A 12,026-nucleotide genomic window follows, 5' to 3' on the forward strand; every position below is an offset into this window, starting at 1 on the left:
GTTTTTCACTCAATTCCTAAACCTGTCTTACAATGATGTAGTTTATCTGATGTATCCCCATATCTACTGGACTGTTCCTTGTATGTCCGCCTTTTCAATGATTGAACTATCTGCTTCTATGAATAACTTTTTTCTCCTGCAAAAAACTGCTGTTCTCTCCCCCCTGTCATTCCCAATCCAAATTCTCCAATTTTGTTTCCATCCCTCCCATTCCTGACTGAGGCTTGCTAGTCTCTCATCACAACTAAATTTTTCTTTCCTGGGATTTCCCTAATTATTTCCTCGAGATGTTCATGTACCTCTTTCACTTTTTTGCCCTATGATTTCTAGTGGCTATGTAAACTTAAACCACCACACGGTGGGTCACACCTCCATTTCTATCATCACAATCCTAACCCTGGTCTATACCTAACACTCGCTTACCCTAATACGCTACACTATCTTCCCATTTAATACTAAAGCTACCCCTCATTCACTTTCCTCCCCACCACTACATACATATATACCAATAGCTCCAGTAGTCACCACCATCCTTCCACCTCAATTCACATAATCTATCCTCCCTGTCTCCATTTCCCTTGATATTTTCTAGCTTTCCCGCTTTCATCATTGTCCTCACATTCTGCATAACTACATTTATTGCTGCCTTATTCTTCTTGGTCTTCTTTTCTTGGGTGTTACTGCTGATGATGATAAGTCTCCGCAATGATTTCAAATGTTGATGACCCCTAGGGCCTTGCCAACCTCGCTGACGTGAATGGCACCAGCCCTTTATGGACAGTTCCCGTTCCTTTTTCCGAGGCTCATTTGGTTGTACTCCATATTTTCACGGAAGAGATAGCTGGTAGGGTTTCCCACTTTCATTCCAACAGTGTTGACTATGTGACACCATCACATGGAGTACCTTTTGTCTAGCTGCAACCCTTTCACCTATATGGCATGAGTGGCCTGGTTGCTGTCCTACCAGCAATAATTCATTGCATCTGTAACATAGAATACAACTTTAATTGACCAATGAGAGCTGAATATAAGTCTTATTTCATCTTCCTCGATATTTCCATGTTTTGTAAAAAACACATGATATATTGTTTGAATTATGACCTATAAGCCACAAATTCAGTTCTATTTGTGTTGAGTGCAATGTTTAGGAATTACTTATAGCCATCTGTGCTTCTTTATATTGTAACCGTCGCCGTTTGGCCGGTGACATTACGGGTTGAATGGACACTTTGAGAGAGGGAGAGCTTTACCTCATGGTCAAGCAGAGGTTTATTTTTTTTGTATGTGTGTGTGTGTGGATTGTTCCTGTGTGCGAGCGAACGATGTGAGCATGATTCATTTCCCCCCCCCCCCACCTTCAATTCCCGCTTTCCCGAGTCCCCGTGTTGTGAAACGAACGAAGACATCCCCCCCTCTCCCCCATGGTGATATGACTCGAGAGAGCATCCATTTACGGACCTTCCCAGTGCCCCCCCCCCCCCCAGGTACACCACTCCGACTTTTGGGGATAAAAACCCTGCGATTTTGGCTGCTGGGAGGAGAATGAGTCGGGTCACGCTGGGCGTAAGATTGCCAAACTAAAGGAAGAAGTCGGCCTGGTTTTTTTTAAGTGTTGCTGGTTAAATACGCAGCCGGAGGAGGTTTATCGGGATGTGGCGTGTGTGGACAGGCTAAATTGAAGCGCGACAGGAGAAAGGAGGTTGACCGGTAATTTTCTGTCGCCAAAGGAAAGCCGTCCAGTGCCATCCCATCAAGGAGACACGGCAAGGCAACAGCCCTCACCAGGAGCCGCAAGGAAAAGCAGAAACTCAGCCCTCAGCATTGACGCGACCCGGATCTGAGAAGTACTACTGCCCCTGCCCCAAACCACGAAATAAGACATTTTCCCTCCCCCAAGATTTCGGACCAGTGTTGTCTACAAACCCCAAAATTGTTCCCCCCCATTCAGTGCAGAAGAGCCGTTCCCCTCCCCCCGATCTTTACTGTGTTCCGATTCCCCTATCCCCCCCCCCCCCGGTGTGCGAGGGTGTATTACTTTGTAAGGACAGGGTATGTTTTTCTTGTGATTATACTGTCATTTAACATTGCGATCAGATGGTGCAAGATATGAAATCAATTGGGCGATAATTAGTTGTTTTACTTGTTTGCTCAGTTTCCATTTGATGTTATATTCAGTCGATTCTCGCATATGCCCGCAAGGAAGCGGCAATCTGATGTATGATTATGTACTTACGATTATTTGCTGTTTTCATTAAATTTGTGTTAAACGAAGGATTTGTAGTTAAGGCTTTCGTTCTTTCAAGCGCACCGATCACCAAGAGGTCACTCATACATTTCCTTCCCTTCTCGCGCATCCCGTCCCCTTTCCCTCCCAAAAAAAAAAATCCCTTCCCCTTTTCTTGTCCACCCCAATCCCTCCCATTCTCCCCTTGATGAGATGTCACAATATACAACAAAGTAAAGATTCACCAAAATCATCATGAAACACGTGAAGAAGTCATACATGTTTGAATAAAAAAATCGGAGGATTCCACCTCTCCCACCCCCAGAGTATTCACCAAACCATAAGAATATCGTGCTAAAATGGTGTAAATAACATATCTATCAAGCAACTGTAAATTCTAAAAAAAATAGATTAATTGCAACATAATAATAAGCAATTTCCACATAGCATCTGCAGTCAAAATGGCCACTAAGTCAGTCTCGGTAGAATTATTTTTTTAAAAGAAACTATTTAACCTATCCTGAAGTCATTGTATCAAAATAATGCCTTTATGAAGTTACACAAATTCACCACATGACATTCCTTTGCGGTAAAAAATAAAGTAGAGATGGCCATTTGAAATCTCAACTGCTGTCAAAATGACCACTCTGCTGTCATGGTGTTCAAACTAACTTAAGGAGCACAGTGCATACACACACCTAAGTACTCTGGTCATTTAGAAATTAATAAAATATTTAGACCCAATACCCTAAATAAATAAACAAACACTTAATTGTTACTCTTCTTTATTAACATATTTTCAGCATCATTATAAATAATTTTCACAAAAAAATCAGGCCACAAATTTAGAATTAAAAATCGCCACCTCAACTGGTGACAATATACCGTGAAACATAGTAGTTCCACATTATTTCAAGATAATTCATGACTTATGAAAAAGCCTTTCTCATAAAATACCATGATGGACAAAATACATTTGTGAAAATTATGAATTTAGCCTTATGTACAAGCAATACTTTCTTGGAGTGATTATTCTACAAATATATTCTCACTTTTTTGATATTTTCATCTGTACATAAGCACTGGATTCAATACCACAAAATTCAGCACCACATTTTCATACAGTTTACCAATGCATCAAAAATTACAAAAGGATTTTTAAATGATTGGCATCAATTTTGCTCCCAAAATGGTATGAAATATGGACTGAAAATAAATAGCCTTATTTCAGTGCTACCACACCATAGAAGATTTGGAGTAGTAATAAGACCACTCCTTTTATGATAAAATGCATCATAAAAAGTTAAATGGAAGTAGTTATCAATTTATGAGATAATAATACTAAAGTTAATCTGTACAGTATGACAAATTTCATTCAAAATATTTTCTAATCTACAGAATTAGTGTAGGCAATTAAGTTTGTTTATATACAGAAATTTTCACTCTAAAATGATTTTACTTGAGCATAGAGGATAGAACTCTAACACAACATACTGGCACAGCTTTAACAAAATAACTAACAAATCCTCACAAACTGATTTCATGCCAGAAAAATTGAACACAAATTAGCTACCCAATATTTATTACTGATAATTGCATTTCAAAGATAAAGGCAGAACCATATTATTAATACTCTTAAAATACACAACTACACAAACAAGGTAAAAAAAATATTTTTTCCATAAATACTAAGTTACCTAAATGTGAAAGACTTGTAACAAATGGTACCAAAGTGAGAGCATGTTAGATATTTTTAAAAAGCAGGACAATGACCGATTTTGTAATCAATAATCAGTTTCTATATTCAGGACAGTCAAGACATTAATATAAAAAAAACATATACAAAAAGGTATCCTTTGAATAGAAGTAGTTTAGCTATATGAGCAAAAGAATATGAATCAATAATTTCCCCACCCTATTCAATGACACAATTTTATGTACCCAAAAGCAAAATCACTAAAATTTGAAAAATAAAACAACAAAATCAACAACAAAATATATTTATGCATGACAAACATACTAATTTAGCAATTAGAAAACTATTTAGAGAAGTATATTTTCAAAATAGTCAATTTTCCTGATTTCAACATAGAAACCACAGAATTATGCCTTATCCACATGCAGGAACAACTTTAAGGACAGTAGTCATAAAGCTTACCAGCAGGTTGACAATTATAATATCTGCCAACTAAAGGCTCCAGACTTCATGAGGTATGAATGTTACATCTCACCAAATGAAATTTCAGTCAAACAGTTACAGTAGGCCTTTCAACTTCACATTCACTTTCAAGACGTGAATGCTGAGCAGTTGAGATTGAATATCTATTTCATCTTATCAGTAAGTTTCACGAAATCTGCTACCAAAAATTACTCCAGGTAAATGAGTAAAAAATACTCTCGAAGAGTTGGTCACAAATACAAGTGTTGTTAGCAATTATACTTCGGAAAATACATGAGCTTGTAATGAATCAACATACACATTTCCCAATAGTCAAAGAAATCAGACTCTTCAGGGATTCCAGGTATATAATACCCACTTTCTCAAATGCCATTTAAAAAGACATTTCAATAGAGCAACTATGTATAATTCAAATTGAGCAGCTAAATTACTACATACTTCTCAAACAAGGTATACCTGTAAATTTCATTCTCTAACTTTCCAAATTAATGAGGACACAGCACATGTTTTCAACCAACAAAACTGGGAATCTCACAAGTATGAAATATCTCATGCCAATGGGACAATATAACCAAGCCTGGCACCACTTCTCTTTCTGTAAAAATTATTTTTCAACATGTGATGCCCTAAGAATGTGACCAATGGTCAGCACCAATCAGCCATATACTGAAAATCTCGGAAGAGAGATTGCTCTTCATCAGATAGAGGCCGAGGATCTTTAGGTGGTGTTAGATGAGGTTTTTCCGACGTGAACTCTTCATCAAAATTACTCACATCTTCCAGGGAATGCTGAAATAATACGAAGACCAGTAAATACTGTGCAATTTATGAATTACAGCCACAAACCATGGATAACAAAACACTGAGGGAAATACTAGGCTTTAAAACTTCATTAATCTTCAATTCTAGGAAAAACTCAATGCTGAGCAAAATTATATTGACAATCTGTAATGATCTCAATGTATGGAATAAAAATTAAAACTTTCACTCACTTCACATTATACTAAATAGATCCCTTTATGATGATAATACATATCCATTGATAGGAAACTCTTACAGTAGCTAAAATATGACCAACCTAGATCATCTCTAGCAATACCATCAACAGCAATAACATCAACAGAGATACCTATCCAACCCCCTATCCCCCCTGCCCAAATATAAAAATGCAATTACTTTCCTTTAAAAATGAAAACAAAATACTATTGAAAAAATGTGGCTAGAGATTTTTGTGAGGCCATAACAAAATTTCCTGAAAGTGCATCTTTTGGAGAGCCCATATTTTGGTATTTTAAAATTGGAAGAGATTTTTTTGGCAGTTCTGTATCCAATTCATTTGCATTCATGCAATGCCTAGAGGGCCACCTTTCTTTTACGCTAGAGTTTTTTGTGGATTGGATTAATGATCCTAACAGTAAATTGCACAATAACTATGTTTTGTGTGATTCCAGAAGCTCATTTTATCCTTTTTCTGTGTTAATGAACTCAGTGAAGCAGGATGGAGAAAATGCCAGACTCTGAATACGTTTTTTTTTAATGTTGTACATTACGTCAAAGATTGAAAAATATGTTTCAAATTTGTAACTGCTTATTAACACTAGAAGGACGGCAGGAGTCTTATGACCCATTTTCAAAATTCAAATTTATTTTTCTCGTAGGTATTTAAATTTATGTTTATGTATTTAAATTTATGTATTAAAATATTTTTTTTAATTTTGAAACTTTTTCACTTTGTTCATTTTGGTCTATATTTTGATAAATTAGTGAAAATTCAACTTAAATGTTTTGTTTTAAATTATTATGACTTGTTATACCTAAAAGGACGGCTACGGGTCATTTGACCCACAACTTGTTTTCGCACTATTTTCTTGCCTGTGGGCACTTTTTTGTCATGTATATCATATAATCATATATCATAAATGTGGCAGATGATTTGCTTCATTTTGAACCTGGAAGTACCCGGTTCAATGCCAATTTCGTCCCAAGGGCTCCTATCTGTATTCAAAAACCTAGGCATACCGACTTGTTTTTCTCAATCTTTCGATATTTTTCGGGCAGCAAAGGTAAATAAAATGTTTTCAATCCTTGATTTGCGTAAATTCATGTAATTATGATATTTTAATTTTGTTTTATTTATTGTTCAATGATTATTGTATTACCCACACCGGAAAATCGTCATGTATCCCATGACTTTTTTTCCACCGGCCAAGATTCAAGAGCTCTTAGAGACATTATTTTCAATATCGCCTCATCAGGTTTACGAGTAACTGTTTTATTTTTCTGGCCTGATGGCAAATGGCTGGTGTCCTAACACCCCCTGCCACACGCTTTTAAGCGGCTGGCGGGTTAGTGTGTAGATTTAGATGTAGATGAATAAATCGTCCAATGTATGCATTCAGCCCAAAAAATATTTTGTGGAAATGGCGCTAAAAAAATACTGTCTGTCTGAGATTATCAACAAAGAAATAAGTTTTAAAAATTATAATGCAAATTTTGTAAACCCAGTACGCCTATTCTTTAAACATGTAACACAACTTTTGTATTGAGTGTATGTATTTTCATTATTAGATTTGCAATCGACTACTAATACGGTTTAATTCATGATTCTTTAATGTAATTGTTATTAACTTTTGACAATGGAAATAATATTTAATAATGTTACATAGTGATTTTAATGAACTGATTCAACAACTAATATGATTAAAGTGAATATTGGATGAAAATTAGGCGTTTTATTCCAATATACATTTTAAGGGTCAAATGACCTCTAGCCGTCCTTCTAGGTAGTCCGAAACTCCCGTCCTCATAGTGTTAAGGAAATTTGTTTTTTTTTTATTGATGGTCAGGAGGAAGCCAGTAGAGTAGTTTTTTCTTTTCCTTTCATACTTATCTCTAATTCTATACTGTTAGCTATCCGTGAGCACATGTGGTGGATGGGACACTGGTCAAATTAAGCTAATCAGTTTTCCTCGACGAGAGGCAACTGTTATAGAATGAAAATACACTATTTCACTTTGATACAAAAAGAAACAGAAATAAGGAAACAGCAATAAATAATGACGACAGCCTACAGAAACAAATTTGTTAATTTAGTATAATGTCTCAAAAAGTTTTTAAGTGACTTGGTACTACATTTTTCCTACTTTACCAATAATAAACAGAATTTTCATTCAAAGCACGAAGACAAGGCCTAAATAGGTCCACAACTGCACAAATCATTCTTTGCAACATAATAATGGCATTACAATTATAGCTCAGGTGGGAGCAACATTTATTCTTTTGCAAGACACCTCTCCCTTTTGTTTCTTCAGTAAAAAAATTACATACATGCACCTATTGAGATTGATACATACATTCAACATATAAATCTGGTTTCTTTTACGATAAATTCCTTTACATCTATGCAGCCAAATAAATAGTAACAGGATATAATTTTTTTTACCTATCAGATCAAAATCTGTAACATAAGAAATACTCACAATAGTGGGAACAAAAGGTGGCTTCACACGCCTCAAAAGGAGATCATCCCACGATATATTTCTGAAAAAAGCCTGCTTTTTGACATCCTCTGCATCCCGCTCACTAGAACCCAGTCTTCTCTCTGGATTTTTGCGAAGCAACTGAAATTTAATTATGAAATTAGATAAACACTTTAAAATTTCAAAGCCGTCCCGGAAAATTTCATTTTGAACTTACCCTGCGCATTATTGCTATGGCCTCTAAGGATAAAAATCGAGGATATCTCACTTCATCGTTTACAATACTGTCAAAAACTTCTTCTTCATCGTCCCCAGGAAATGGACTCTGAAAAGAGCATATTATATTACTGCAAGTAAATACAAAGTAAGCAACTATCATGCATCTTGATTAAATCCGCTGGAATAATTCTATTGCAAAAAGATATCAAATATGACATATCAAACCAGGAATTATAATGGAGAAATATGCATTATTTTATAATGAAAAAAGCTGGTAAACCCATCAAAGTAAAATGTTTTCATTTTTTTGAAAATGTTTGTTCAAAAACAAAAATCTCCTGAAAGAATGATACTTAGCATAACCTTTCCATAGTCCTTGTTTCTATGGTGAAACAAAAACCTGTTGCTGTCTTGCAGATGACACTTTGCAACAAACCACACTCTTAACTTTTATTAGCACCTTAAAAATTGAAAAAATGATCCTCCAAATATTCCAACAAAATCCCCAATCATGTTCTCATTACTCTTTACGTATTTACGGAAATACAGTAAAACCTCTTTACATCGTAATGGAGGGGACCAAAATTTGGGTAATTTGATGTATGGAGGTTCACTATAGAGAGGTTTTAGTAATATGCACCATTTTTTCATATCCATTGGAAATGAAAAGCACTACCGTCTTTTAAACCATTACATATATTTAAGCCTTTAAATAAACTAGCATGCATTAGTGAACATATATTTATTATTTCATGATAACACAAAGCAAGCACTATTGCGTGATTTTAACCATGATTCAAGAGAAAACGATGTGATATCTTTTAATTCAACAGTCACTTAAAATGATTAGGATAGTTGGATATCTTTTTTCTTATTTACTGTTAGGCATGCTCTCATATGGAACAAAATGGCCATAACTAATGGTTAATGTGAAAATTACTACATTCTAAAGGTGTAAAAGAAAAAAATAAGCATGAAACATTTATTGCTGAAAATGTCATTCCATGTATGTAATCGTGGCTGCATTAATGGTATCCAGTTGTCTCGGTACAATCTGCAGAGGTAGTTAGGTAGTCTCGGGGGTATCTCCTTGGTATGATAAGAGGAGGTTTTACGAGATAAAGAGGTTCACCTCAAAGAGGTTTGCCTTTACATTTACATGTAAATCTGATGGGACCGTAGGGGTGGTATGAAGAAAGGAGGTTTCTGATGTAAAGAGGTTCACTACATAGAGATTTTACTGTAAATTGAAGATGCAAAGCCATTGAAAATTTTACACATTACCACACTGAATCACCAATGCATCATCTAAATGGCATCTAATAAGGTAATGTATTGTCATTATAGCCTTTACTATTACATAATGTTTAAACAATTAAGGACAAAAATATAAGCAAAGGAACAGGTGGACGTTCGTAAATAGATGGAATAAAATTCGTCTGCACCACATCTATAATAAGAACTACCAAGTTCCTAATATGAATAAATCTAAAATTTACCTCTCCAACCAGCATTTCAAAAACAAGGACTCCAAGGCCCCACCAATCAACAGCACGGGTATATGATGTCTCTGTCAGTACCTCAGGGGCAAGGAACTCAGGTGTGCCACAGAATGTACCAGTTCTATCACCAAATCCCATTCCTTCTTTGCATAATCCAAAGTCCGCAATTTTTACATAACCTTCCGTGTCCAGAAGGAGATTATCCAACTTCAGGTCTCTGAAAGGTTCACAAACATACATATAAAATATATACTACATATTATGTTTCTAGCCATCATCAGCATATAATACAAAATGCTTCAACCCAACTTCTCATTATTTGGCAACCATCATCAAACACAATGACATTTATATAACCACAAGACAGGTAAGGTACGATATATATTATATATGTAAAGAATGATCGTAGGCTTTCCCGGCATATAGAATTGTGGACAGGTTACATGGGATTTCCACCGAGTCAGGTTCTCCAACTCCATCTCGGCCGACATTTCGATGGACGATGCCCTGAAGACGATGGACGATGCCCTGATCCACTATATATATGTACTATAGCATTTAATCAAAATCTTCCAAAGAGACCAAGAAAAAGAGAGCATTTCCCAAAAAAAGATTATAGCTGAATGGTTTTTCAAGGTTCCAAAGGTAATGATATTAGTTTCGAGAGATATGATTTTGACCTCTTACCATTGCTTGTAATTAAGGCACAATTACGCCAAAAATGGTAAAATTAGATATCTAGATCTTTTGTTTTCCTTCAAAACTGAGAAAGAGTAAATTTTTCAATTACATCATACTTGAAATAGGAGTTTTTACCCAATTGAAAAATAATTCACCAAAATAAGATTAGTACCTAACAAATTGTTGAAGCAATACCTGAGAGTAAACTGCTACAGGAAAAATATAGGTACAAAATTGTACTACAAAATAACTCTAATATTTGACAACAGTGGCACGTATCCAGCTGGAGTGCAAGAAAATAATAGCTTAAACTGATCACTAAAATGAACGTGCATTCATGGTGTTTTGTAAAAGGGAACAGGGAGTTATAGTACAACAAAAATCTCTCCTCCCACCCAGAAAGCATTCCCATAAACCTTAGTTAAAAATGTTGTCATTAATATATCAATTTTAAAATAAATATTCTACCTGTAAATAATCTTGCTTTCATGGAGATATTGCAACCCTAGAACAACGCAAGCTGCATAAAACACAGCTCGAGGTTCTGAAAACACATCAGCATGAATATGCATCATCAAATCCCCACCAGCAGCATACTCCATGACAAAACAGACGTGGCACTGAAAAAAAATCTTGTAATTAGCAGCAGGCAGGATAATATGACTGAGTAGTTATATGAATAACATTTACATATTGAACACGTGAAATTAGAAGCAACTTACCTCTGTTTGAAAGCAGGCGAACAAATTCACTAAGAAGGGATGACGCATGTTATTAGCAACTTCAAATATTCTTTTCTCAGCAAGAAGAGATTCAACTTCATCTCGCGCAATGATATCTCCTTTCTTGAGGGCTTTGATTGCAAAATATTCTCCAGTATTACGATATTGAGAAAGGATAACCTGCAAGCATAAAAAAACAATATTTATTAAATAACAATAATAATAAGGGATAATGTCAAAAGCAAAATACACAGTAATAAGAATGAGATATCAATTACCTTTCCAAAATGGCCCCTCCCGAGAACACTTATGAACCTGAAGTTTTCCATGGACATTCCCGAATACTGTGAATGCCTCCTAGACTCGTATGCACTGTCCCGATAATCCAGATTTCTACCACCACCCCCTCCTCCAATTGCAGCTCCAATGACCCCAATACCTCCAGCATTAGGAGAATTATTTCCAAGCACTATTTCTGGTTGCTCATAGGGTCCCTACAAAGGGTTAAAGTCATAGAAATACTGAGTATAAATAACAAACACAATATAAATAATTTCAAGCAGAGCACAATGACAACCTCAGCTATTTATTACAAAAAGTAACATTTATCACAGCTAAATTATAGATGATTCAGGTGTGGATAGGATAATGAACAATATTTGTGGTAATTTATTGATTTTAATCAGAAAGAAACAGTAAAAATGGTGAATAGGAGTGAAAGAAATTAACACCCATACAACCACACGATTAAAATAAATCAATTTTCAAGAAGATTCAGCAATTCACACCGAAAACTTGGCAATCCAATGAAAATTAGTCTTTAGTTAACAGTTTTCTCTTCCATTTATGTCCTTAGATTCAATCACACAACATACCATGCAATATTCCTGGTTATCCTAATAAATGATTTTGGGATATGTATATACAATTTAAAAACAAGAATTATTTCAAGTTTTACCAATAAGACTGTTCATTAGCACATAAAACAAAGTAAAATATCAATGAATACTTGAAGAATAT

The 12,026-nt window shown here is 35.3% G+C and overlaps 1 protein-coding gene across 6 annotated transcripts in view; it reads right to left on the minus strand.

Moving 5' to 3' along the window:
* Window positions 1-2,992: 2,992 nt before the first annotated feature.
* Window positions 2,993-12,026, minus strand: part of LOC124159397 (serine/threonine-protein kinase N) — a 95,852-nt gene continuing 86,818 nt past the window's right edge. For all 6 annotated transcript variants that reach the window (XM_046535224.1, XM_046535206.1, XM_046535217.1 and 3 more), the window contains 7 exons: window positions 11,285-11,500; window positions 11,007-11,186; window positions 10,753-10,904; window positions 9,601-9,820; window positions 8,100-8,207; window positions 7,883-8,023; window positions 2,993-5,192 (listed from right to left, as the gene is read on the minus strand). In XM_046535224.1, the coding sequence (XP_046391180.1) occupies window positions 5,049-5,192; window positions 7,883-8,023; window positions 8,100-8,207; window positions 9,601-9,820; window positions 10,753-10,904; window positions 11,007-11,186; window positions 11,285-11,500 (1,161 nt within the window). In that variant the 3' untranslated portion in view covers window positions 2,993-5,048. The remainder of the gene's footprint in view (window positions 5,193-7,882; window positions 8,024-8,099; window positions 8,208-9,600; window positions 9,821-10,752; window positions 10,905-11,006; window positions 11,187-11,284; window positions 11,501-12,026) is intronic.

This window comes from Ischnura elegans, chromosome 1 (genome assembly GCF_921293095.1).
Source record: "Ischnura elegans chromosome 1, ioIscEleg1.1, whole genome shotgun sequence".
Taxonomy (NCBI): Eukaryota; Metazoa; Arthropoda; class Insecta; order Odonata; family Coenagrionidae; genus Ischnura; species Ischnura elegans.